Below are 27,782 nucleotides of genomic sequence, written 5' to 3' on the forward strand. Positions count from 1 at the left end.
CGGTCCGCGCGCGGCTCCCCGGACCGGAAGTGGAGGCGAACTGTCGCGGGGCGCGCCCGGCCTCGCTCAACGCCTGGCAGTTCCCGCTGTCGCCGCCGCTCTCGGCCACTGCGGAGGCTTTCCGCAGCCGCCATGTCCGCCAGTGCCGTCTACGTACTGGACCTGAAGGGCAAGGTACCAAGGGCTCTCCACCTTCCGCGTTGCTAGGCAACCGGCGGGGGCCTCGCCCCGTGGGGACCCACCCTGTTGCTAGGTAACCTGCCAAGGGGAGCCACCCTGGTCTTAGGCAAGGAAGCCGTTTGGTCTCACACCTGAGGGCTCCACCCTGTTGCTAGGGGTCTTCCGTCCTCGAGCCCTGCCTTGTTGCTAGGTAACGCGGTGGGCTGCCGCTATTGTCAGGTAACCGGCTGCACGACCCCCATCCTCACCTGTCTGGGCCCGAGGCTCAAACTTCCGCCGGGACCCCGGGGAACGCGAGACCGCGGGGAGCGCGGGCCACAGCTGGCTTGGAAGCCAGGCCTGGCGCCAAGGTGCTGCGCGACCTTTGACTGGATGTGGTGAGGCATGGCGAGGACAGCGTGCCCTCGGGCCAGTCCCGCCCTCTGGGAGCGCAGCAGCTTGTTTATTCAGCGATTATTCTGTGCCAGTTCCTGTAGGAATTTCTTAACGTTCACTGTGACATTGAGTTACAAGGGTTAAGGGAGGTGGGTGGTGGGAATGCCATTTTACTGAGAGAACTGAGGCACAGGGAGGTGATGTAGCCTGCCCAAGGTCTTAGCAGTCACAGAGAAGTGGCAGGTGTAAGTCGAACCCAGAATCCTTTGTTCATTCTGCTGATATTTGAGGAGCACCTACTGACAGGCAGGGTACTAAGCCTTGGGTGAACAAAATCAGAATCAGACCTGTCTTTCTGGACCCTGTCGTCTGGTGGGTTAGAGGAGTACTTATCTCAAAAAGCACAAATAAATGTAAATTGCAGTAGTGAAGCAATGAGGATATAATGGGGAGAGTCAGCCTCTACTGGGGGTCAGGGAGGACTTCCCAGGGGAGTGACAAATGTGGCTCATATAAAGGAGGTGTGGACATAACTAGGACCAAGGTGCTTTTTCCAGAGGTATCTGGGAAAGCTTCTCAAAGGAGGGATCTCAAAACCTTTCAGAAGTGGGCTGCTGCCTTCTCCCAAGTTTGTCTAGGGTAAAAGGCTTGTGAGTATCTGACATTTTGCATTGCGGAGTAACAAGAATAGGACAGGACCAACAATGTTAAATAAGCCCCACATGGATCAGTGAGAAAAAAACATGGGTGTCAGGCCCAAGTGGAGTGGGCAGGAGTTAGCTCAGAGGCAGTAGGGAGTGCAGAGGTGAAGTGACTGTCCCTTGTTGCACCACCTCTAGCACTTTGCTAGAGTCCCTTGAGTGGGTTGCCTGCCTTGGATGCCACCCAAAGTCAACAGCTAGTGAGGCCCAGTGCTGAGCTCCCTTCCCCAACCTCCTTAGAGGCAAGGAAAGACACAGGGTACACCAGGGTCTGGGAGGGTGCATTGTTTCCACCCCGGCCACTGTGATCCCACAGGCTGCCTATTCAGATCACTCATTTCTTCAGCAACATTTTGGGAGCAGCTAGCTTGCACCAAGTCCAGTGCTGACCATTGCACTGTGACTAAGGAGTTAGGGCTGAGTTCAGAACCTCTCTGCTGCTCCCCTGCATGACCTCAGGCAAATGTGTGAACTCGCTGAGCAGACGCATGAGACAGGCCGCCCATGGTCCACAGTCCATGTTAGTCCCCAAGGTCCTGGAGCATTGGCAAGGGAGGTGCATGGAAGCTGACAGATCCAAGCAGATGCTCCCATGTAGTTCGCCACAAGGCCCCAGGTAGTGCAGTTGCTCAACATGAGTTTGGGCTGGCAGAAGGAGAAGTGGTTACAAAAGGCTTCCTGGAGGAGGGTGATGCCAGAGCTGGGAAGGTGACCAGGTGGCAATCAGATGGACAAGGAAGTGTCACAGTGGGCCCAAGGGGTGAGAGGCAGCCCATTGAGGCTGGCAGGCCGGAAGTCCTGGGTAATGCTGGAGCCTGGAGGGTGGCCTCAGGAAGGCCATGAGCGTTGAGGACAGGAGAGCAGAACCAGGGGGACAACTTTGCAACTTTGGTCCCAAGAAGGTACAGCCACCACGAGGAGATGATAGCCTGGGAGGGGCATGATCAGACCTGCCTTTTGGGAAGCTCCCGAGGCAGCCGGGGGGTTGCCTCCCATCCTTAGTAACCCTCATGCCATTTATCATTCCACTCCCCATGCAAGTCATGTTTTGAAAGTATGCCTTCTGCGCAGACTGCATTTAATCAAAAATAAGGTAATGGCACTTGAAGAAATTCATGACCACATGCCTGTCTGCCAGCCAGAGCCTCCCATCACCAAGGAAACCAGCTTGGCCACATTCAGCTGATAGAAAACCCTCCATGGATGTTTCTCTGCCCTTATCTCTCTTGCTTCTCTGCAGCTTCTGACACCATGACCACGTTCCTCCTCGCCAGCCTTCCCTTGGCCTCAAGGTTGCTGCCCTTTTGATTCTGCCCCCACCCTGTTTCTCTCACTCACTGACTGCCACACCTCCTCTTCTGCCTTCCCCTTGGATGTTGGCTCCTCGTGCTCGGGCCTGGCCCACCTTCCATACCGTCACTCTCCTCAGGGCAGGCTTTGATGTAGGTTACTGTGCCAATGACTTTCAAATTTGTCCTGTAGTTCAGAGCACTTACCTAGATGTCCGCTAGCCTCCCTGGAGGTCTCACAGCCACTGCAGACTCAGCATATCCACAGATGTGCTTCTGCCACCCCTCAGCCCTGCTCTCTTTCTCCGTCTCAGTGAGTGACACCACCATGCATGCAGCTGTCTGTGTTGGAGACCTGGGCATTATTCTGGCCGCCTTTCTCTCACCGGCATGTTCACTGCACAGACATTTACCCAGCAGTTCCTACAGACCAGGCTCCATTGTGGGTGCTGGGACATAGCCATAAAAGAGATGGAAGAGGTCACTGTTCTCAGGGAGTATTAGACTGGTCGAAGCAGCAGATGGTAAATGAGGTTACCAATGTAGAATGCACTAGTGGTGTGGGCAGTGAGGGTGAGGTGGGGTTGGGAGTAGAAAGGGACAGGATGTGATCTCTCAGCCAAGGCGAGCAGGGAAGACTTCTTGGAGGAAGTGCCGTCTGAGCTGAGGCTTGAGAACCGAGAAGATCTAGGCCAGGGCATTCTGGGCAGAGGGAACTGCAGGTGCCAAGACCCTGAGGCAGGAGCAGATGTTAATCTCTCAGAGCGAGGGTGCTGGCCAGGATGCCTGGAATGGCGTGAGTCCAGAGAGCAGAGCTGGAGAGGCACTGGGGGGACTTTGAAGAGCCAGACGGCCATGGGGACAGACGTGCAGTTTGTTCTGTGCAAGGGGAGTCTGGAGTAGACAGTGGCTTCAGCAGGGGAGAGACCTGATCTGACTTCTGGTTAAGAAGGCCCCTCTCACCTGTGGTGAGGAAGAAGTTGTGGGGTTAAGATCAACAGCAGGGGTGGGGGATTGTCACATCAGTGTTGCCTGCCTCTCTCCAGTCTGTCCAGCCTGCAGCCCCAGCTCTGAGGCTGCCCTCGGTCTACCTAACCAATTCTCCCAGGTCTCCCTATGGCCTGCACCCCCTACCCCATGGCTTCAGCCACACTAGTCCCTTTGTCTCTGTCCCACCTGTCCCCTCAGGCCTCAGTTTGAAATTTACACCCTTGCAGGGTCTCTCATTTCCCCCCAAGCAAGCATCTCAGTACAGGGACCCTGTCTTGGACACTGCTATATCCCCAGGCCCAGCATGGTGTACGGTAGAGGGGCACACAGTGTGTGCTTGTTGAATGAGCGGGCGGGCTTCTGTGCAGCCCTGGTGATGAAGGTGAGTGAAACAAATTGCTCCCTGCTCTTTCTGAACACGCTGGGGGATTGGGGGCTCCATGCCAGCAGCAGCCCCCCAAATTGGATACCTGAGGTAGAAGGTGGGCTTGGGAAGCCCAGGAAAGCAAAGCAATGTTTATCGAGCAGAAGTGGCCCTCCAGGGAGTGACAAGTAGGGTTAGAATCCTGGCTCCCCTTTGTTCGCTGTGTGACCTCAGGCAGGTGGCACCACCTCTCTGGACATTACTGTCCACCTCTTTAAAAATATCAGCCCATGGTGAGGGCAGTGTATGAGGCAGTATATACTCCTGGCAAAGAATATATGAGAGTGTATGTGGGAGTCCCTGGGCCAGGGCCTGGTCCAGTTACCCACAAGCTCACCCATTGGGTGCTGGGTCTCTAAGAGGCCTTCTGAACAGCAACAAGGGTGCAGGGTTCCTTGCTTGTAGGCCACAAACAAGAAACTAGGAAAGGAGGGCTCTCTCTTGCTTGTTCGATCGCTTTCTCTCTCTGGCTTGAAACAATAAGATAGTGTACTTTATGATCCTACAGGTTCTGAGGCAGGCGGTTCCCAGGCTGTTCAGCTCAGTGGTGTCATTCTTAGCACGTCACTGAGTCCTGCAGCCTCACGGACACAGAAGAGCAGCAGCAGCTGTAGGCAGCATCTCTAAACTGAGCCTGACTCAGAACAGCCAAGCTTCACACCTCCCTTTGTATTCCTTCCGGAAGGCATAACTTACGTGTAACAGACTTGTGCTCATTTAAAGCATTTAGTTTGATGAGTTCAGTCATTGTGGATCCCCAGGAAAGGGGAAGCACACATTCTGTCACCCCCTGTAGCTTCCTCACACCCATCTGTGTCCAGCCCATCCCCAGGCAGGCACTGGTGTGTTTTCCGTTACCATTTCCCAGGATGTTATTTAAGTGGAATCATGCAGATTGTGTCTGGTTTCTTTCACTCGGCTCAGTAATCCCAAGATTCCACGTGCTGTCGCCAGTGTCAGGGGTTGTTCCTTCTCATAGCCGAGGTGTGTTCCACAGTGTGGATGGAGACATCTCCATCTACCTGTTGAAGGACACTGGCATTCTCACCAGCCCGAGTCTATTTAAAATAAAGCTGCTGTGAACATCTGGGTACAAGTCTTCATGTGGGTATACGGTTTTCCTTCTCTCGGGTAAATAATACCTGAGAGAGGACTGGCTGGGTCATAATCTGGGTGTCACTGTCTGAGGCCTTGCCAGACTTTACCAAAGTGGTTGTCCCTTTTGACGTTTCCATTGGCAGTGGTGCCGCTCCTCCAGCGCCACAGGCCATGAGAGAGAGGAGGAGGACGGTTTCTCTCCAGGCCACAGGCGGATTCTCGTAGATGTGAACACTCAGCAGTGTCCCTCTCTTGACCCAGACAGAACAGGGGGCCTTAGCACAGGAAAGGCTCCGAGAAGGTCTGCAGTGAGAGCCTGTGGGATGCTGTTTAATCTGTCATCTCCTGAGTGATTCAGTCCTAGACTCTTGCTTCATAGTCCCGCCCCCCCCACTCCCCCTTCAGAGAGTCCTGCTGGCCCCTGTGGAAGTTCGCTTTGGGAAATGCTTTCCTGGAGGGATTCCCTGAGGGTAGACATCAGATGGTCCTTTGATGGACAAGTGTGATTGGGGTCCCCAGAGGAAAGGAGGCTGGTGCGTCTCACCCCCACCCCCAGGCACCCAGCTTGTGGAACTCAAGATCAAAGGGTCTTCCCTCTCTTCCGCATCCACCCAGGTGCTCATCTGCCGGAATTACCGCGGCGATGTGGACATGTCGGAGGTGGAGCACTTCATGCCCATTCTGATGGAGAAGGAGGAGGAGGGGATGCTGTCGCCCATCCTGGCCCACGGGGGCGTCCGCTTCATGTGGATCAAGCACAACAACCTGTATCGTATCCCTTTGTGGGGGCACTCCTGGGGAGCCATGTATGTGTGCGTGCGTGCACACACACACGTGCAACTGAGCTGCTAGCCCCTGCCCTGGCCTGGCCCAGCAGGGGCCATCAGGCACAGTCCTGTTTTCCTGGCCCTGCTGCCTGAGGATGACAAGTGTGACAGGGGTCTTTATCTGGTCCAGCAAGCCAGGGAGGCTTCCTTGAGGAGGTGACATCTGGAGGAGACCTGCAGGAAGGCCAGGTGTCCACTAGGCACAAGAGTGGACTGGCATGAGGAAGGCTAGGCCCAGGCAAAGTCTCATCCTGAAGCTGCGGCAGGGGTGGCTGGAGCCCTGGAGAGGGGCGCCTGGTGGGAGCAAGGCCCAGATGGCCAGCAGGGTGTATACTGTGGGGCCTCATAGGACATCACCTTAAATGGGACAGGAAGCCTTTGGAGGGTTTCAGGGAGAGGAATGACACATTCAGATTTGCATTCTCTAAAGGTCACCAGCTGAGTGGAGGCCAGACTTCAGGGAACAGGAGTGGACCTGCGGAGGGGCGAGGAGGCTGGGGTCAGCATCCAGGTTGCGGGGGTGGGGGGGTGGCCTGGACCATGATGGGTGGTGGGATAGAGAGAACCCTATCCAGATCACAGGGCCCCCTCCACTCAGGCCCATGTGGAGATCTGGCTGGGCCAGTTTCCATTGGTGAGGTCTGACAGGCCACCCTCTGCCTTTGGTCAGCCCTCTAGGCACATTCTGGCATCTGCACTGCTGCAGGAAGGGCCCGGCTTTGCAGCACACAGCCCTGTTCAGACTCAAGCTCCCACTACTGTGTGACTGGAGGCAGGTCCTCACCTTCCCGGGGTCCATGAGAGCAGTGACCCCTCCCTGCAGGACTGTTGGGGTCAGTTGAACTGCACTGCACCCAGTAGACATGGGTTCTGTCCCCTTTCCCATGTTTGTGGAGACACACAAGACTTTGCTAGGGCAGGTATGGTCCACAGGCCAGAGCATCCCAGATAGCCTTTTGGAAATGCAGAACCCCAGGCTCCACACAGCCCTACCAGGTCAGAATCTACGTTTCAGCGAGGCCTTCTCTAGTGATTTGTGTGTGTGTTACAGCCAGGGAGGTGTTGGCCTGGGACCCCCATCCAGCGCCTTGAGGCCTGGCTCCCTGCAGCACGCCTCTATTTATTCACCTCTGTCTGGAATACCTCAGGGGCACCCGCAGAGGATCTCGGGCGGCCTGTCTCCCAGGAGTTGAGTGTCTTGGAAGCTGCCCTGGGTCTGGGCAGTGGTTGTCCAGGAGTGGAAAGGAGGGAGGGGCGGCTGAGTGAGATCAGCAGGAGCCGTCAGACCAGTTTCCAGTTGGGCCCCAGTGTTTCTCTCTGGGGCAGCCAGGGAGGAGACAGCGAGGGCTCGCCCCTCTGGGTGCCACTGCCCAGCACACCCTGCCTGGGTGGACATCCTCTCACCTCCGGCCTTAGTTCATCGTTGGGTAGCAGTTTCCAGCAAGACCTAGCCATGAGGGTCAGAGGTGCCTGCTCCCCCTCTTTAGAAAGCAGCTGAAGGGCACGTTACCCAGACTGCAAGTGAGAAGCCAGCACTCCTTTTCCCGGGTCCTGCACGGGACCGGGATGAGGCAGGAAGTGAGGTAGAGGCGGCCCCCTTCTCCCTCCTGGAGCTCCTCATCTGGCCCTGCGGTGGCGCAGGCTTGCTGTGAACAGGGCCGTCCAGGGCGCGGTGCACGGGCCTGCGGTGGAGGAGCTGGCATCCCCAGGGGGCCTGAGGCCCCTTAGGGGAGGAGGAACAGGAGGTGCCCGGTACACAGTGACCCTGGGAGGTAGGGGCACGCCCCCATCAGAAGAAGAATTTGTGCCGGTGCTTTACGTGTATCACCTCGGTGAATCCACTCTCAGGCCCCGTCAAACAGATGAGAAAATAGAGTCTTTGTTAAAAAGGGCTGCCTCAGAGGTGAAGGCTAGAGCCAGAACTGGCCCTAACTGCTTCCCTTGGAGCCCGGCTGGAGCGCCCTGGACCTCAGGAGGGTCATGGAAGCAGCGGGCTCTGGAGAGGGGCCGACTGAGCTCCTGTTTTCCATTCCCGGGATAAGCCCCGCTACCGCCTCCCGCCTCGGGCCGTTCACCCCACCTGCAGTGCCCTCCACCACACCCCGGGCTTCAGCCCTCAGCTCAGCCATTGCCTCCTCAGGGCAGCCCCCCTTCCCAGCAGCCAGGGTGGGCTCCCTGTGCCCCCTGCTGCCCCTCTGTCAGCTGAGCCACCCTGGGGGCCCAGACCTCATCTGGCTGTAACTGCTGTTTCCCAGGCAGGCTCAGACCAAGAGCTCAGACCCCACTGAGGGCCAAGTCAATGACTAGGGGTGGCTCCGAGCCCAGGGCGGGGGCAGGGGTCTCTCTAAAACATGTGGTCGACAAGCCTCTGAATCCTCCTTAACCGTGGCCACCGTGCAGTGGTCGCCACCTCCAAGAAGAACGCGTGCGTGTCGCTGGTCTTCTCCTTCCTCTACAAGGTGGTGCAGGTGAGTTGAGCCACAGGGGTCACATGGGTATCAGTCACCCTGGCTCTGCCACGTGCCTCCCTGTACTGGCCACCTAAGGGCTGCAGCATCCTTTGGGAGCTCTGGACCTAGAACTGCAGGATGTGGGGCAGGGGAGCTCCACCTGCTCCATGAGGTGCCCTTAGTTGCCCCTCTGCCTGGTGAGGAAGGTGAACAGGAGGTGGGGCTCAGGCCAGGGGTGTTCCCGATTCCAGGAGGGACAGGTATGCCCCCCCAGCTGGCTGTGGAAGGGTGGAGGGTGACCTGCTGAGTCAGGGATTAGGGAGGTGGGATAACCAGGAGGAGGGCGGAGCCAAGTTCTGCTTAGGATCTCCCCTGGAGCCCTAATGGCACAGGCCCAGGCTGACAGTGAGATGGGGAGGCAGAGAGTGGCACATGCAAAGGCCCTGGGGTGGGAGGGCATGTGGTGCCCAGTGTTCCCAGGACAGAGTGTGGGGCTGAGGTCACCAAAGTGGCAGGGCTGGACCGCGGCATGGGGAGTGCACAGGGCCTAGTGAGGAGTTGATGTCGTTACAAGTCTGATGTGAGATGGTGGAGAAGCAGGAGACTGACAAGACCTGATTTGAGTTAAGATCATCTCCAGCTGCTGAGGAGAGAAAGAACTTGAAAGCAGCTGAGAGGCAGTGAGGAGGTTGCTGCGGGCTTCTGGGAGAGACACGGAGGGGCTTGGCGGAAGTAGGGGCCAGAGTCAAAGAAAGCAGATGGTCAGACCCAGGAGGCCTGGGGTGGGCCCAGGAAAGCTTTCATCCTTCAGACAGTGCCCTGTGCAGCTAGCTTAGGAGCCACCTATGCCAAACGCTGGGGAACTGGCTGGTGTGAGCTGTGAGGACCAGGGGGCGGGGGAGCAGCACATCCCCTTGGGAGGCCCAGCTGCAGGCTGGGGAGCAGCCTTCATTCCCGAGGTGGAGGCAGGGCTGCGCTGCCTGGGATCTCAGGGGAGCAGCCCAGCGCTCGCAGTCCTGGAGCGTGGGGACGGGAGGTGGGAGGGAGGAAGGTTCTCCCTGGTAGTTTGCCATTTGCTTTCCACCTTGGTGTCTGGGCTAATGAGAGCTCTTCCCAAGCCCCCTTCTCCTTGTCCCCTTGGGTGTCCCTGCTTTGGTCCTCTTAATTTTCTGTTGAAATGGGGAAGATTTGTCTGCAAGCACAACTGTACAGACTGGAGTTCAGGGAGGCCGTAAGAGCCACTTGTCCTGTCCCCAGTGGCTCTTGTCCCTCACCCGAGTCACTCCCAACTCAGAGGCCAAGGGTGATAGTGACAGGATTAAGGAGAAGCTCGGAAGGGGGTCCAGGCCTGGGGGTGTGTGTCAGGGAGGGGAGGAGGGTGGGCCCGCAAGAGTGGGAACTCGGGGCTTCTGACCAGGCCTCAGAGGAGGCCTGCGCCACCCCGGCCGGGTTCCCACCTCACAGGCAGCCACTGCTGTCCTCCTGCCCTCGTTCCCTTAGCACTTCTGGAAAACGGACAGATGCAGCTTGTGGACAAAGGGGCTGTTGGCAAAGGCCTCGGGTCATGAAGGGCAAATGCACTGGGGCGAGCGGTCCTCCCTCCCTCATCCTCCTCTCAACCACCTGCCTCCCACGCCAACGCTGCAGGTGTTTTCAGAGTACTTCAAGGAGCTGGAGGAGGAGAGCATCCGAGACAACTTCGTCATCATCTACGAGCTGCTGGATGAGCTCATGGACTTCGGCTACCCCCAGACCACCGACAGCAAGATCCTGCAGGAGTGAGTGGGGCGCGGGGCCAGGCCTGGGTGACGTCACAGCGTGATGTCGGTGGCCTTGGAGGCGGAGGAAGCAAATGTATATTCACGTTGTTGGCCACCCCCTCCCGCCCTCTCTGCAGCCGCACCAGGAGTTTACTAAGTCATTCGGGCACTTGCAGGTTCTTTTTCCACTCAGCATCCTTGCATAGCAGGAGTGTTTTTCCTGTTGCAAAGTCATTCTCCATCCACAGAGGTGCACCAGGTGCCTTGTTGTTAGGGAGTCACCTGCCTTTGTTTTTACCACCACAAATGAGGCTGTGGTGGACAATCTCCCTTCAGTGGGGTCCTGTCCTTAAAATCACGGCCACTGTGGATTAAGCGTTTCCTGTGAGCCAGGCCCTGGGCGAGCACCCTTTTTTTCACTCCATTCACCATCAGAGGTGCTGTTTCCCCATTTGACAGGGAAGCAAAGGGACACTCAGAGAAGCCACGTGACTTGCCCACATCTCACACTTGTTCCCCAAGTGGGACCGGGTCACTAGGTTGCTCTCGCAGGCGGTCCGTGCCCTCTGCACACCCGGCAGGGGAGTGGTTTGTTCCCACTTCTTGTTCACACCTGTCTCCTTGGCCCCCTAAAAGTGAACCCTGCACTCATCGTAACTGAAGAGTTTATTGGGGTTTTTGGAAATCTTAAGATATTCTCATGTTAAATTTACAGCCCCAGCTGAAACCAGACCCTCTTTCTGGACCCTGCTTACAGGGAGGGGCTGTTTTCAACAATGTCAGTGCCTGAACTTTTTTTTTTTTTTTTTTAAACACAGGTCCTGGGGATTGAACCCAGGACTTCATGCACACTAAGCATGCACTCTGCCACTGAGCTATACCCACCCAAAACCCTCTGAGCTTCTTAACTCTGAGCCTGTGCCCACAGGTACATCACTCAGGAAGGCCACAAGCTGGAGACAGGGGCCCCCCGGCCCCCAGCCACCGTCACCAACGCAGTGTCCTGGCGCTCCGAGGGCATCAAGTACCGGAAGAACGAGGTGTTCTTGGACGTCATCGAGTCCGTCAACCTCCTGGTAGGCTTCCTTTTCTTACTTTCCCTTTTTTTGAAAAATGTTGTCTTTCCCATGATTGGAAATAAAAGCAGCTTGACTTTACAACTAGCAAATCCCTGAGAAAGTCACTTTCTGTGTGATCGCAGGCAGATCAGCGGGGTTTAGTCAGGGTCGCTCCCTGCAACTCGAGCTTGTTTTATCTTCATTAGTTTTTGTTCTTATTTAGAATTAATACATGCATATTGTTTAAAAAAAAAACAGTGTGTAAAGTTAGAAAGTGAAGGGCTCTGTAATCAGAAACCTTGTCATCCTTGGACCTCATGCTAAATACACAAACATACGTTGTTTTTCTGTAAAACTGAGAGCATAAGATGTTCTCCTGCAACTTGTTTTTTTGGGCTTGAGGGTTTTGATATTTACTGTTTTTGTATGTTTGTGGGGTTTTTTTGTTGTTGTTGTTGTTGTTACTATGAGGGAAAATTGACCATATTTTCCATGAGTTTTATTTAGCATATGCACAGATTTGTGTAGCCGTTATCATAACCAGGACACACAACATCTCCATTACCTCAAAAACCTCCCACCAGCTGCCCCTTTGTAGTCACACCCTGCTGCCTGTTCCCAGCCGCTGGCCACTGCTGATCTGGTCTCCATCACTATGGTCTTGTCTTTCTGAGACTGTCGTATGAATGGAATCATACAGTGTGTGATGGTGTGAGTCTGGCTTCTTTCATTCAGTGTAATAGTGCCTTTGGGATTCATCTAAGTTGCTCTGTTTATCAAAAGTTTATTTCTTCCTATATTTGTTTATTTTATTTTCCAAACCACAGTTTGTTTATCCATTCACCCATCAGAGGACATTTGGGTTGTTTCCAGTGTCTGGCTGTTGTGAACAGAGCTACTGTAAACATTTTGTGTGTAGGTTTGTGTGTGGACAGAAGTTTTCATTTCTCTAGGGCAGATACCCAGTGGGGTTGCTGGTCAGGTAAGTGTATGTTTCACTTTACAAGAAACTGCCAAACTCTTCTCTAGGGTGGCTGTAACATTTTTGCATTTTCTCCAGCAGTGGGTGAGAGTTCTGGTTGCTCCACATCATTGATCAACATTTGTATTTTTGCCATCCTAATAGGTATCTTATTATGGCTTTAATTTGCACTTCCCTAATGATTAATGATGTTGAGCATCTTTTTATGTGCTTCTTTGTTATCCACATACCCTCTTTGGAGAAGTGTCTTTTCACGTCTTTTGATCATTTTTAAGTTGAGTTTGTTTTCTGATTGTTGAGTTTTGGAAGTTCTTTATATATTCTGGATAAAGGCTTTTGTCAGATATGTGATTGGCAAATATTTTTTCCTAGTTTGTCACTTGTCTTTTCAGTCTCTTTACATTGTCTTTCACAGAGCAAAAGTTTTTAATTTTCAGAAGGTCCAAATAGCAATTTTTAAAGTTGATTATGCTTTTGGTGCCATGTCTGAGAACTCCCTGCCAAACCTAAGATCACATAGATTTTCTCCTAAATTTTCTTCTGACAGTTTTGTGGTTTTACATTTAGATCTATGATTAATTTTGAGTTTAAATTTTCTTTTATTTTAATGGAAGTACCGGGGATTGAACCCAGGACCTTGTGCAAGTTAAGCATGCACTCTACCACTGAGCTGTACCTCACCCCCCGAGTTTAAATTTTATGTAAGCTATGAGGCTTATATCAGATTTTTGCACATCAAACAATTTTTTTCATTTGTTCTAACATCATTTTTGAGAAGATTATCCTTTCTCCATTGAATTGCTTTTGCATTTTTGTCAAAAGTCAATTGGCCATATTGTGCAAATCTATTTCTGGACTCTCTTCTTTTCCATTGATCTGTATATCTGTTCCTTCACCAATATCACAGTGTCTTGATAACTGTAACTTTACAGTTAAGTCTGAAAATCAGACAGTGTGATTCCCCCAACATTCTTTGTTTTCAAAATTGTTTTGGCTATTTAGTTCCTTTATACAGAATTTTAGAATCAGCTGTGTGGGATTTTGATTGATTTTGTGTTAAATCACTCTGTTAATCAGTTTAGGGGATTCTGTGTCTTTGGTCTGTTAAGTCTCACAATCCGTGAGTGCCGTATGTCTCGCTGTATATTTAGGTCACCTTTGATTCTTTCATCAGCATTTTATAGTTTTTACCTTGTACATTTTTGTTAGATTTGTACCTCAGTATTTCATTTTTTTAAGCTATTGTAAATTGTTTAGTTTGTATTTTATTTGGTAGAATTCACGTTTGAGCCTAGAGATTTCTTTTTCAGAACATTTTTCACTACAGATTTCAATCCTTTAATGGTTATAGGGTTATTTGGGTTTTCTGTTTCATCTCGAGTGAGTTTTGGTCGTTTACTGTTTTTAAGAAATTGGTCTATTTCGTTCGAGTCACTGAGTTTATGTGCATAGTACTGTTTATAGTATTCCCTTGCTATCTTTTTAATATGCGCAAGGTCCGCACTGATAACCCCTCTTTCATTTCTGATTTTGGTAATTGACGTTGTCTTTCTTGTCTCTGTTAGTCTTGTGAGAGGTTGATCTGTTTTATCGATCTTCACAAAGAATCAGCTTTTGACTTCATTGATTTTTTTTTCTCTGTCGTTTCTCTTTCTTCAGTTTCACTGATTCCTGCTCTCATCTCGAGTATTTTCTTCCTTGTGGTTTCAGTTTATGTGGCTCTTCTTTTTCTAATTTCTTAAAGTGGAAACTGCAGATACTAATTTGAAACCTTTCTTGTCTTCTAATATAAACATTTAATGCTATGAATTTCTCTCTATGCACTGCTTTAGCTGTATCCTACACTGACTTGTTGGATTTTCTTTTTTTTTTCCAAAATATCTTCAAATTTCCCTTGAGTCTTCCTTTTTGACCCATGGATTATTTAATAAAAGTGTGTTGTTTAATTTCTAAATGTTTGCAGATTTTTCTGTTATTTTATTGTCATTGATTTTTAGCTTAATTCTACTACTGTGTGAGAATACAGGTTGTATAGTCAGTTCTTTAAGGTTTATTAAGGTTTGTTTTAATGATCCAGAATATGATGTATCATGGTGAATGTTCCATGTGCACTTGCAAAAAGTGTATATTCTGCTCTTGTTGGACAGTGTTCTATAAATACCAATTAAATTCAGTTGGTTAATGGCATTGTTCAGTTCTTCTAACAATTCTTGCTAATTTTCTGTCTACTGGTTCTACCTGTTACTGACAAAGGAGCATTAAAATCTCCAGCTGTAACTGAATTTGTCTACGTCTTGGCTTCATGCACTTTAAAGTTCTGCTGTTATGTGCAAGTGGATTTAGGATTCTTCTGTTTTGTTGGTGAACTGACCCTTTTCTCATTATATTCTTCTTTTTTAAAAAAATCCTTTTACTTTTAACTTTCCCATGTCATATAGTAGAAAACATATAATTGGGTCATTTTTAAAATCCATTCTGATTGTCACTGTCTTTTAATTGATGTTTAGAGCATTTATATTGTAGTTAAGTTGCTTGGATTAAAGTTTACCATTTTATTATTTGTTTCCTGTTTGTTCCCTCTGTTTTTCATTCCTTTCCTTTTCCTATGTTTCTGTGATCTAGTTGAACATTTTCAGTGTCCCATTTTGTTTCTTCATGGTATAGTTTTTTTCCTTTGTATAGTTTTTCTAGTGATTGCTATAAAATACATACTTACCTTTTCATTATTACTTAGAGTCAATATTTTACAACTTTAATTGGAATTTAGAAACTTTATTACTGCTTTATAGAGTTGTCCTATATATTCATCTACATAAATTGAAAACCCTATCAGTGTTAAAATTTTTGCTTTCAATTGTCAAACATACTTTAAAGAACTCGAAAGGAGAAGAAGAAGCCTCTCCACCACATTTACCCAGATATTTACCACCTCTGTTGCTCTCCCTTCATTCCCAGTTTTCCAGGTTTCCTTCTGGTGCTATTTTGCTTCCATCTGAAAAACTTCTTTTAGCAATTCTTTCAGAACAGGCTTACTGGCTACAAATTTGCTTGGTTTTCCTTCATCTGAGAATGTCTCTTTTTCACCTTCATTCCTACATGATATTGTCACTGGATGTCAAGTTATGCGTTGACAGTTCTCTGTTGGCACCTTACAAATGCTGTGCTGCTTCCTTCCGGGCGCTATGGTTTCTGATGAGAAATCCAAGGTCACTCGAATCCGTATTTCCTTGTGGGTAACGTGGTGTTTTTCTCTGGCTACTTCCCAGATTTCACCCTTGTTTTCAGTCCTCAGCAGATAGCTATGATGTGCCTAGGCATGGATGTGTTGGGTTACTACTGTATGGGGTTTGTTCACTTCTTGGATCTGTAGGCTTAAGTATTTTACCAAACTTGGGTTGTTTTCATTCCATGATTTCTTCAAATATGTTTTCACCATCTCACTTTTTCTCTCTTCTTTCTGGACTCCAGTGGCATGAATGTTAGACCTTTTGTTATTGTCCCAAGGGTCCCTGAGGCTCTCTTCACTCTATTCCGTCTTTTTTTTATCTCCGTTGTTTAGATTAGATAATTCCTATTGATCTGCTTTCAAGTTCACAGACCCTTTTCTGTATTATCTCCATTCTGCTATTGAGCCCATCCAGCGAGGTTTTTGTTACTTCTTTTTTTTTAGGTCTAAAATTTCCATTTGCTGCGTCTCTCTGTAGTCTGTATCTTTATGGGGACTTTCTAGTTTAACATTTGTTGCAAGAGTGTTTGCAGGTCTTACCATAGCTGTGTGAAGTCTTTGCCAGATAATCCCAACATCCATGTCAGCGTCGGTGTCTGTTGATTGTATCTTCCACGTGAGCTGAAACTTTCATGGCTCTTTGTATGCTGAGCAATTGTAGATTATATCCTGGGGGTTTTGAATATTATAAGATTCTAGGTCTTATTTAAATTACTATATAGAAAATGCTGATTTGTTTTGTTTTGTTTTGTTTTGTTTTGTTTTGTTTTGTTTTGTTTTAGCTGACAGTTGACCTGGTGAGGTTCAGGCCACAAGTTCCAACCCCAAGTCCGTGGGCCATGAGTATCAGTTCAGTTTTCGGAGCCTTTGGTGCCTTTTGCTATTTGAGTCTTCCCCAAATATGCAGTGCCCAGAAATCTGGCTGGGACTGGATGCTTTGGTTCTCAGAGTCTTGGGCATGCTAGTTAGGCTCATGTCCTTGCATGCCTGGTTCTAGAGAGATCTGGAGACGTAAACAGCTTCACAGGGTTGCTTTCCTGAACTCCTCACTCTGTTCCCTTTGGGGCTTTCAGGCTGCCTGGGTCTAGATCCCCGCTCGTGCTTGTCTGCACTTGGGCTGAATCCTCGATCTGCCCCACCTGCCAGGAGTAGCAGCTGAATTGCCAGGGGCCCTGGACGTGAGAAAAGAGGGGAAATGGGGGATTTCCAGACTCCTCTGAGCGGCAGGAGTTCCCCTTCTGGCCCTGGAGCCGGGGCTCGAGGCTTCTGCAAACCCTGTCTACACCCCACTGCTCACTTGCACTTCCAGGTTCTTCTGCTGCACTTTCACGTGGGGTGGCAGGCGGGGGCGGTGGGGGATGCCTCAGTCCCGCCGGCTCTTCCAGGATCCTCCTTTTCAGTTTTCCAGTGGCTGCCCACACATCCTGCCCAGGTACAGCTGTAGTCGGTGGCAGGGAAAGGGTGGTGGGCGCCGGTTCCATCTCCCCTGCAGCCCGCCTGTCTCTGCCTGGGAGAGTGCCTCACCTCCATTGCTCGGGCAGACCGGGGTGCCTGGGCCAGTCCTGTCATGTGGGCCCCTCGGGCATGCCCGTTTCTGACTGTTCTAGCCAGCGCAGAAATGGGCGTGACGGCTCCTCCTCAGACGTGTGTTTGGGCGTCTGCCTTGCCTGGGTGGGATTTCTGAAGGGCTGGGTTCCCAGACAGGCAGTTGCTGGATGACAGCGCTTTCCCAAAAGTCTCCCCGTGGACTGAATGTAAATGTATTTGGTGTTTTACTTTCTAAGCCATGAGGCAAGACCATGGCCTCACTCACTGCTCCCCTCCTGCCTAAAGACTTTCTTCTGTTTACTGAGCCCAGAACTTGGACCATATAGGGTGTCCGGGGTGGAGAAGCAAATCCCGTGGTGCAGCTTGTAAACAGCTGCACGGAGCAGGGCAGGTGTAGCTCAGTGGTAGGTGCACACCTAGCACGCGTGAGGTCCTGGGTGCAATCCCCAGTGCCTCCATTAAATAAATAATAGTAATAATAAAATAAATAAAACTAATTAACTCCGCCCCCCAAAAGAAGACTATAAATAAATAAATAAACAAACAGCTGCACAGGAAAGCAGTGGAGTTCAGGGGCATCGCAGCCACACTGTGTCCCTGGACGTGGCTCTGCCCAAGGAGCCTTGGTCTTCCATACAGAGGGCACCACGAGGCAGGTGTGGCCGTCCCAGGCGTGTTAGAACACCACCTTCCTCAGTCTGATTGCAGAGCTGGTGATCTCCAGAGTCAACATTGGCCTCCAGATTCCGGAAATCTGGCTGGAGTGGTGTACTTAGGCAGCCAGTCCCCCGGCAAACATCTCTTCCACACCCGCCCTGGGGAGGGCAACAGCTCTGGGCCACCAGTCATGCCTCAGCTAGGGCCAGCCCCATCCTGGTTGCTGCCCACAGGGCCAAGAGTAGCCTCTGGGCTGCGTGACTTTTGTGTCCACTTCCTGAGCCATCTTTCCCATCATTCAGCTAGAGAGGGCTGTGCAGTCCCAAGGCCCCAAGGGGAGACAGCCCCCCAGAGAAGAGGATCTAAGAGCAGTTAGGGGGAGCACAGAGGACCCGTGAGTTGCACACGAGTTACAAGGTCGCCCAAATGGCAGCCCCGCCCCACTGAGGAGCGTGGAAGGCAGCCCCTGGCACAGAGGAGCTGCTCAGTGCCTGTGGGAGCTGTGACTGTTTGCTCAAGTGTACTGTTACTTTGGATCCATGGTTGTCAGACTTCAGGGCAGTCCTGGGAGCAGGGAGGGAGCAGCGCCCAGGAAGCTCCATCTGCAACAAGCCCTAGGGAAACGAGGGCCCAGTGACCCCACAGGAAGAAACAGATTTCCAGGAAAGTGAGTCTGGCCTGTTCCCAGAGAGCCCCAGGGGGCCCCGCGGATGGGCAGACACTGGTGGAGTCACCCAGGCCATTAGCACACCGCCTGGAGCCGTCAGGTCTGCCTGGGCATTCTGGGAACTCCTAAGAGGGAGTAAGTGTATGAAAGAGCCTTCAGACAGGTTTCCAGGTACCACATCCCAGGCCCATCCACGGGGGAGGAGCCCAGTATGGCCTGAGGCCTAGAGGGTGGGGCCTGGCACAGCACCCCCAGCTCAGGGAACACTGAGAAGGGCTTCAAGAATAGAGGCGGCATGAAGGCCATGCAGCATGGTAGGGGACAGCAGCCATGTGTGGGGCTTCCCCTCACTCCTGTCCCGCCACGCCTAGGTCAGTGCCAACGGGAACGTCCTGCGCAGCGAGATCGTGGGCTCCATCAAGATGCGGGTCTTCCTGTCGGGCATGCCCGAGCTGCGCCTGGGCCTCAACGACAAGGTCCTCTTCGACAACACAGGCCGTGAGTACCCCCCATCCTCACCCCAGGCAGAGGGCACCCAAGGACAGAGTGGCCCCTGGGGCAGTGGAGGAAGTGTCCACCTGCACAGTGGACAAGCCCATCTCAAGCGCCGGGTTTAGAACCATTTTCCCGTTGTTTACAAGACAGCTGTGAAAACTAATAAATTAACACCTGGGATCTAGAAGACACAGGAGAGTGGAAACCCTCTAGTCAAGTCCCCTCACCACCCCTCGGGCCAGAGGGTCCGGGTGAGCACCTTAGGTGCCAGGCGCGTCACGCAGCAGGTCCTGAGCCCTGCCCTACGGGAAGGGACTCCAGGACCCAGTTTCTGCTCTCACCTCTGGCACTGGGTCTGGGCTGTTTGAAAGCCATACATAGTAGTTCAAGCTCGCACTGCCTGGCCTGGATGTAGCCCTTCCCAGGTGGGGCAGGGCCAGAGCGGCCTCAGGAGCCCAGGGTTGCTGGGGCTTCGTGTTTGCAAACTGGACCACCAGCCTCCCTGCCAACCACAGGCCCATCAGCAGCTGGAGTGGCGGCCACGTTGTCATGGTTAGGTCTGCAGCAGCAGTATGAGGGCCTCTCAGACGTTAGCCCAACAGGGCAGCTCCCCTCCTAGCTGGGTCCGCTCCGCACCGCCTCTCTGGGCTGGGAAACCAAGACAGGACCCCAGGACCCAAGGAGTGACAGGCCAGGGCCCTCGGGGAGCCCTGAGTCATCACTGTGCACCCCTAGTAGGGTCTGTTAGTCATTCGGCAAACGTGTTCCAGGCAGCAACCCCGGCAGTTGGCAGGAATCATTTCTACCAGCCCTGCCCTCAGCCCAGTGTTGGGACATGGTGGGGCCTCCGGGGGCTGAGGAGAGGTGGGGTGGGGGTTGTCTCAGAAGCCGGCCCCCTTGGTGTTCACGGCCCAAGATGCTCTCACAGATTTGGGGAACAGCTCTGTTCTGTCAGGGGCGGGCCCCAGGCAGTGGGAGCATTGCTGAGAGTGGCCTGGAGAGCCTAGGGTCTGTCCCGCCCTCACCCCCATCTCCCCTCAGGTGGCAAAAGCAAGTCCGTGGAGCTGGAGGACGTGAAGTTCCACCAGTGTGTGCGGCTCTCGCGCTTTGAGAATGACCGCACCATCTCCTTCATCCCGCCCGACGGCGAGTTCGAGCTCATGTCCTACCGCCTCAACACCCACGTGAGTGCGCCGTCCCTGCTCCTCCCTGGGGCGGCCGTCCCCTGCCCTGGTGGGTCTCACGTCTGCCGGGCGATGGGCGCAGCTCCCCAGGGAGACAGTGCCAGGCCCTGAACTTGCTGAGGGGCAGACCCCCTTGGCACCACTGCCCCCTTGCCAGGCAGTGACCCCAGAACGACCTCGGTGATGGTTGCTGCCTTTTCTCTGTGCTCTGACCCATCCCTGCACTGGCTGCACTGGCTGCGGGCTCCTCCAAGAGCACCGGGCCGTACTGGGCTGGGCTCACGCCTGGCCAAGTGGCCCCTTGCCCTAGGCCTCTGGTTCCCCTCTGTGAAGTGGGGCTTTGCAAAGCGACTGTGTGTGAGCGCCTTCTTCACTCTCCCTGGCAGGTCAAGCCCTTGATCTGGATCGAGTCCGTGATTGAAAAGCATTCCCACAGCCGCATCGAGTACATGATCAAGGTGTGTGTGCGTCCTGCCGGCAGCATGGCCGCCGCGGGGCAGTAAGAGGGGCATGTGGGTGGCCCTGCCTTGTGAGGGCCCTCCGGGGCCCCTGGCCTGTCCAGGGTCCTAACCTGGGGGTGAAGCCTGTGGCTGTCATCTGTGCTGCCTCACGATGAGCAGCGGGCCAGTCTTGGTAACACCGACATAGTCCCAGGAGGTCAGGGCCGGGCTAGAGGCAGGGATGGGGAGTCCCAAAGGCTGAGGAGTCAGGAGAGTGGAGACTGAACTTCCAGTTGGGCATCAGGAAAGTCTCAAGAGGTGGGAGAGGACGTGGGGGACACCTCAGTGAGGATCGAGGGGGTCCCACAGGCTTGGCAAGCAGCGTGCAGCCCTTGTGGGAGCAGGCTAGTGGGAGTTGGGCTGTCTCACCTTCGCCCTCCACAACCTTGGCCACGTTGGCCTCGTCTCCAGGCCAAGAGTCAGTTCAAACGGCGGTCGACGGCCAACAATGTGGAGATCCACATCCCCGTGCCCAACGATGCCGACTCGCCCAAGTTCAAGACGACAGTGGGGAGCGTCAAGTGGGTCCCTGAGAACAGTGAGATCGTGTGGTCCATCAAGTCCTTCCCGGTGAGCACGCTTCTGGGGGGTGGGGCACCCCTTCTGGACTTCCACCCACACTCACCTGCTCCCTGTGCCTGTCACCGTGGGGCAGCCTGACTGCAGCAGGACCCCCTCACCAAGCTCTGAACAGGGCACAGGGCCGGGATCCCCCCGCCTGGGGCTTGGGGAGGTTCAGAAGGGAGGGCTGAGGGGCTGCCCAGGCCTGGGGGAGTTAGGCAGAGGTTGGCTCAGGGACCCGCTGCTCCTTCCTCTTGTTCAGAACTCCACATCCCGCGAGGGAACTGACTGTCGTGGGGCCAGAGCAGCCCGGGTTTCGGGAATCCAGCACCTGCCCCAGGAACCCAGAACACTTCCTGCCCCGAGCCAGCTCCACAGGCTGGCAGGGCCCCTGGATTTTGAGCTGGAGTGTGGGTTTGTGGGAGGGGCGCCCGGAGCCTGGGAGGCAGGTGTGAGCATCGCCGTGTTCTCATCATAAACGAGATGGAGCGCTTTTTTATGTCTGAGAGGGCTGTTTGCATTTCTTTTTCGGGAAACTGGAGTCAGTCTCTTGCTCACTTTTCCATCAGGTTTAGTTTTCTTCTTAGTTTCCAAGTGCTCTTTATGCGCGGGCAAGACTAAAGATTAATGTGTTTTCTTTGATACCATAGCAAATAGTTTTCCTCAGTTTGGTGTTTATCTTTTGACTTTGCTTCTGATGTTTTTTGCTGTGCACCCATTTCTGATTGTTTCTTCATGTTATCGTTGTTCAACGTGGTCACACTTCTCAAACTTTTCCTTTTATTATGTCCAGATTTTAAGTCATGCTTTGGAAGGCTTCCCCATTCCGGTTATAAAGCAATTCACCCGAGTTTGCTTCTAGAACACGTATGTGGTGCTTTTCACCTTAGATCTTAGGTCCTTTTGGAGCACGGTCTGGTAAACGGGTGATGTACAGATCCAATTTTATCTTTTTCCAAATGGGTATCCATTTTCCTAACACCATTTACTAAAAAGTCGTACCTTTTCCCCAGTGGTTTGAAATGCCATGTTTTTCAGAGATCACATTTTCGTGAGTCATTAGGTCTCTTTTTAAAAGTCCTCTTGGCCGCCTCTCCATACAGCAAGGCCATCTCTTAACGCGGGGCTTTATTCTATGTTTTAACATCTGGTGGGGCCGACCCTACCCCACCCTAACTCTCCACACCCCCCTTGCTTGTCTGTTTCATGGTAACTCTAGCTTGTTACCTTTTCCTTATGAATTTTAGAATCAGTTTGTTTGTACTAAATTTGTAAGTTAATTGGGAAGAAAAAACACCTTTATGCGGCCGAGTTGTCCCATCCAGTAGCCTTGTCCCACTCCCACCTTTGTGCCTTTTGGAAATGTTGTGATGTTTACCTGATACACCTCACTGGGCTTTCCCATAGTTTTAAGAAGGGCTTTTATTGAAGTGTAACCTGCAGAAAAATACACAAATGATATGGCAACAACTCTATGAGTTTCCTCAGGGGCCACATCTGTGTGTGTGGAGCCAGATAAAAGCCACAGAACACTCCTTGTCCCCAGGACACCCCGGGGATCTCTGCTGGTTTTGTGCATTTCTCATTTAGGTGATTTTTAAGTCGATGTTTTGGTAAATGGGGTCTTCTGTATCTTCCAGCAAGTTCCTAACATTCACGTGGTAAGTTTACATCCTGGTCCCTTACTGTATTTTTTTGTTCGAGGTAGTTTTTCTTTTGAATCTTACGGGCTTTAGATATTGTTTCGTATCATTTGCAGTCAGGTGCAGTTTCCCCATTCCCTCTCCTGCTCTTGGGCATCTGGTGGCTTCTGGCATCCCACTGCGCCGCGTGCCGCCTCCAGGGCTGTCAGTGGCGGTGGAGGGCGCAGCCTCCTGGCTTTGCCTCCTACTGGAGCTGCCAATGTTTCCCCTCTGAGTGTTGCTGCTTCAGGCTGCGACTCGACCCAGGGCTGCTTAACTTTGCTTTTAGCACAGATGGGCAGCGAGTTTAGCCAAGCACCTTTTCAGTGTCTTTGTCCGTTCGTATATATTAACAGGATGGATCCTGAACCACCCATGCATTCCGGTACGCGCCACATGACCGTGGTAGTTTGTTTTTAACGTGCCGCTGATCCTGCTGGTTAACGCTGCACGTAGGAGTTTTATACTGACAGTCATGACTGAGTTCGGTGCGGGTTCTTGGTGTGTCCTCTACTGGGTATCAGTGTTGCGCCTATTTTTTTTTGGTTTACTATTTTTTATTAACATTTATTTTTTTAATTTGTGGTGTTTTTTAATTTTGGGGGAGGGAGGTAATTAGATTTTTTTTTTAATTGAAGTACAGTCAGTTACAATGTGTTAGTTTCTGGTGCACAGCATACTGTCCCCTTCAGGCATATACAAACATGTATTCATTTTCATGCTCCTTTTCATTAAAGGTTATTACAAGATACTGAATATAGTTCCCTGTGCTACACAGAAGAAATGTGTTTTTTCTGGTTTATTTGTTTAATGTTGTACCATGTCATAATTTGTCTCCCTTTTCCATTCTGCAGAGCGTTCAGATAGCCTTGAGACGGTCTAGTCTTGAGAGGATTGATGGAACTCGGCTGTGTGACTCTCTGGACCTCCGTGCTTTCTCTCTCTCTTCTATGAAAATTAGGCTGTTTAGAGTATCTGCTTCAGTTCAAGTCAGTTTGGGTGAATTGTATTTTCCTCCAAATTATCCATTCTAACCAGGTTTTCAAATTTATCTACACATAGTTATAAACCCCTTCTCTTATGAAAGTTACTTCTCCCTTGTTTTGTTTTGTTTTTTTTTTATTTTATTTTTAAAAATTTCTTGTAGGGAGAGGTAATTAGGTTTACTTATTTACTTTTAGAGGAGGCACTGGGGATTGAACCCAGAACCCTGTGGATGGTAAGCAAGCACTTCACCACTTGAGGTACACCCACCCTGCTACCCCTATGCCTTATTTTTTGTATTTGTGCCTTTTTTTTTCCTTGATGAGTTTACCTAGTGGTTTGTCTTTTTTTCCCCCAGATTCACTTTCAAGTTTATTTGTTGCAATAGTTTTCAGTTTTGTAAGTTTTCAATTTTAATTTCTTGATCCTTTCTTTGTTCTAATTTTCAAGTTCTTTTAATTTATTGTGTATTTTAAATTCGCATCACTATGTTTAAGCCACAAATGTTCCTCTGAACCCTGCCTAAGCTGAATAACCCGTGCATCTGGCAGGGAATATTTGATACCATCTAGAAGTTCTGTAATCGAATGGGAGTATTTTTTTGTTTTGTTTTGTTTTGTTTTGAATTTCCTGGTCTAAGGGCCTTTTGTTTTCCGTTTTCTCTTCACTATAGGTTTGGTGCATTGAGGCCGGAGAGTGTTACTCATGCTGTTTCTACTTTTAGACTCTATTGACATGTTCATTGTGTGCTAACATAAGGTCAAAGTTTGCGAGTGTCCCGTATGCACTTGAGAAGACAATAAGGCCTCTGTTATCGGGGTAGGGACCTCGACACGTGCGCACTTGACGTCCGGCAGACGGAGCGCTGGGGCAGCTCTGCCTTCCCCTGGTTCCTGTTGCATCTCTTGTAGCATCTGCTTAACACAAGTTGCTGCCGTGTTATTCGGTGTATAGATACTCGTAACTATTGTATCTTCACTGGGGATCATAGGACTGTGGCCTGTCATCCTTTGCGCCTATAATTCTTTGCCCTGAATTCTCTCCTGTGGCAGCAGCCCTACCCTGTTTTGTTTGACTTCGCCCGGCACGCCTTCGCCCATTCTTCCTGCTGGTTTGACCTTTCTCACTCTGCTTTCACAGCGTCGAGTTGGGTTTTGGTCTGTGGGCCAACCTGTAAGTCTTCTTCATTAACAGGAGGAGTAAACCCCCTTACTCGGACATGACTGACGCAAGGGGGCTTGCAGGCTCCCCCCACCTGGGGAGGCTGCCTCTCTGCGTGTTCTTTTGGTCTTATTTTCCGCTTGGTTTTTATAAAGCTGAGGTTTCTGGTCTGGTGTTTGTTTTCCCACACAGGCTGATGGAGCTGCTTTTATTCTTTGGCTGCCTGCTTTGTGTGTTGCTGACACCACAGTATTCCCCCTTCGCTGTCCCAGAACCTTCACTGAGCGCCAGGGTCCAGAGTCCGGCAGAGTCCACACTCCTGCACTGATGAGCAGAGACTGACCAGGCCTCCATGGTGGGGGGGGCCGAGGCGCTGCCCCAGGGAGCCGCCCAGGGGCCAAGGCATGCAGGGATGGCCCCTGCTCTGGGGCGGGAGCAGCCCTGGTTGGCAGCCACTCTTGTAAGCAGAGGCCTGGGGATCAGAAAACCTCGTTGTCCCAGATGTGATGAGAGCCCTGCTCCCCACTGCTTTCTGCAGTTCTGGGCGAGGCTCACCGGGCACTTGGACGACCAGGCCCAGACTCCTGACTCCTCATGGCCAAGTTGAGGGCCCGCGCGTTCCTGGCCCTGCTCTGAGCCCCATCTCTGGAATCATTGCTCAGCTTCCAGGGCCAGGGCCAGGGCCACCCTCTTTGGGAGCAAGACCTCGGGGCCATCTCATCAGTTGGTCTCTTTGTCACCTCTCCCTGTTGCCGTCTTCATTTTGACGTTTCCCTTTTGCTTTCACATGCGCTCCTGACACAGGGCGTGGGGGTGCTCACTTGGACTCCAGCTGGGGCAGGCGGGGCCCTGTCCCCCGTTGGCCGCACCTGCTCTGTCCATGCTCGCTCTCCCTCCCTCTTCCTCCTGCCCAAGGCCCATTGGTCTTATTTTCCTTGAAGCAACTAGTCTTCTGTCCCTGGGAACTCATGAAACTTTCTCTTCATCCTTCCAATTCAACAATTTTCCCAGGCACGGCCTGCGATCTGCCCGGCGGGGCTGTTGGGGGCCGACTGTGAGGCCTGGAGGACAAGTGTGAATGTGTTGGAGGAACCGAGGTGCTGGGTGACCGCAGGCCACGCAGGAATGGGCTCGGCGGCCGAGCGAGCAGCCTGGCCTTCTCCAGGGGTAGCTGTGGGCCAAGCTGGGCCGGGGCCTCGGCCTGACTGTCTCCACCCTCATCTGCCCCACCGCAGGGCGGCAAAGAGTACCTGATGCGGGCCCACTTCGGCCTGCCCAGCGTGGAGGCGGAGGACAAGGAGGGCAAGCCCCCCATCAGCGTCAAGTTCGAGATCCCCTACTTCACTACCTCTGGCATCCAGGTGCGTGCGGCCAGGGCAGCTGGGGTCCTACGGTAGACGTGACAGGCCCAGAGGGTTGCAGGTGACAGACATCAGTGCACCCAGCTAAGAAAATGGTGCTGTTGGCTTGTCCCAGGGTGCCACGGTGGACGCCCAGCCCTGATGGAGACAGGCCCACGGCCGTCTCCTCAGACCTCACCTGTGCTTCAGCTCCAAGTCCAGAGATGCACTGAGCCTCCAGTGTCCACACACTTGCCACCACGGGGCCCATTCTCCTGGGCACCTCAGTGGAAAACCTGTGTGGGGAAGAGAACCCTAGACTGGCGCCTTCTCCAGGAACCTGCTGGAGGGCTGTGCTTGCGAGCACACATCTGGCTCTTCCCCCCTCTTCTAGAAGCACCTCTGCCCTCTTTCGGCCTCAGTGTGGTGCAGACAGATCAAGGCCTTTCGTCCCCTCCCTCACCCTCCTGGTCACAGCCTGGTCCTGGGAGGAGTGACTAAGGGTTCAGGAGGTGGGGAGGGGAATGGGGCGTGTGTGCGCTCAGGGCCCTGAAACCTGTGCCCCAGGTGCGCTACCTGAAGATCATTGAGAAGAGCGGCTACCAGGCCCTGCCGTGGGTCCGCTACATCACTCAGAACGGAGGTGTGTGCGGCCCCCCTGGGGGCGGGTGGGGGGCAGATGGAGCTGAAAAGGCCCCTGGTGGTGGTGCTGTTGCCCCAGGGTCAGGGTGGGGGCAGGTGTGCGGCACCCCTCTGGGGTGCAGAGCAGACATTGGACGCCTCCCTCCCTCTCTCCTCCTAGATTACCAGCTCCGGACCCAGTGAGGGGCCGCAGTGGCTGACGCTCCTGGCCCTGGGGCTCCTGGCAGAAGCACCAGGAGGAAGCGCCTGCCAAGCCTGCCGGAAGGAGGGGCTCCCCTGGACACCAGCCATGCTCCCGGTCCGCCCGGGGCCCCTCCTCCTCCTCCAGGTGCACCTGCTCCGCCGTCGCCACTCTCATCTCCACGTCCCCTTTCCCAGAAGAGGCTCATCTTTGAGAAGCCTCGTCTCTCTGCCCCCGCAGTTTGGGGGGAAGGGAATGCCATCTTTCTCTCCAGAGGTCAAATACAGCCTTCTGTGCTGTTTCGCTCCCAGTCACAAAAAGACTGGGACACGCTCGGCCTCCAGCCGGGCTAGCAGGGCCGCCGTTCTGTTGAACGTTGTGGGTTTCCGAGTGTTCTGGACTTTGTCTCGGTCCCTCGCCGTTTACGTGACCCTCACTTTCCAAGCCTCCCGCCCCTCACCCTGAAGCGCACAGGCAGCACTTAGCGAGGACCAGACGTCCCCTTCCTCGCCCTCCTCCCCGGCGAGCCTGATGCGGGGTCGCCCTCCACGTCTGGCCGGAACCCCGCACTTTCATTGGAGGCTGCAGCTTCTGGCTGCTCCTTGGCAGCTCCTGGCCTGGACCCACAGGCTCCAACAGCGGCACCTCGCCAGGGCCAGCCCGTGCCACATGATGCTGTCACTTGGCCACATCAGTGTTCGTCCCATCAGGGGAGATGGGGTCCAGCAAAGGTCACCCACATCCATGCTTGGATGCCACTCTTCTCAACCCTGTCTGTGTTTGTGTCACAACTACATTAAATTCCATCAGTTAAACCTGC

At 52.5% G+C, this 27,782-nt stretch overlaps 1 protein-coding gene across 2 annotated transcripts; it reads left to right on the top strand.

Annotated features, from left to right (window-relative positions):
• Nucleotides 1-11: 11 nt before the first annotated feature.
• Nucleotides 12-27,782, top strand: AP1M1 (adaptor related protein complex 1 subunit mu 1). Of its 2 annotated transcripts, none has more exons than XM_031437505.2 (12): nt 12-174; nt 5,673-5,829; nt 8,285-8,352; nt 9,982-10,112; nt 11,023-11,170; nt 18,604-18,730; nt 19,769-19,911; nt 20,298-20,369; nt 20,823-20,981; nt 26,035-26,160; nt 26,707-26,782; nt 26,942-27,782. In XM_031437505.2, exons 1-12 carry the CDS (start codon nt 133-135, stop codon nt 26,962-26,964), a joined length of 1,272 nt encoding a protein of 423 aa, XP_031293365.1. In that variant the 5' UTR covers nt 12-132; the 3' UTR covers nt 26,965-27,782. The 2 variants fall into 2 exon arrangements, with proteins under 2 accessions (XP_031293365.1, XP_064336021.1); XM_064479951.1 differs by lacking the exon at nt 12-174 and adding an exon at nt 234-253.

This window comes from Camelus dromedarius, chromosome 27, assembly GCF_036321535.1.
Source record: "Camelus dromedarius isolate mCamDro1 chromosome 27, mCamDro1.pat, whole genome shotgun sequence".
NCBI classification, from domain to species: Eukaryota; Metazoa; Chordata; class Mammalia; order Artiodactyla; family Camelidae; genus Camelus; species Camelus dromedarius.

Excerpts from the sequence above, each read along its gene's own strand:
- AP1M1 (XM_031437505.2), top strand. The coding sequence starts at position 133 with ATGTCCGCCAGTGCCGTCTACGTACTGGACCTGAAGGGCAAG. Across the intron at positions 10,113-11,022 it reads GACAGCAAGATCCTGCAGGA|GTACATCACTCAGGAAGGCC; the intron begins GTGAGTGGGGCG and ends CTGTGCCCACAG. Across the intron at positions 19,912-20,297 it reads CCTACCGCCTCAACACCCAC|GTCAAGCCCTTGATCTGGAT; the intron begins GTGAGTGCGCCG and ends TCTCCCTGGCAG.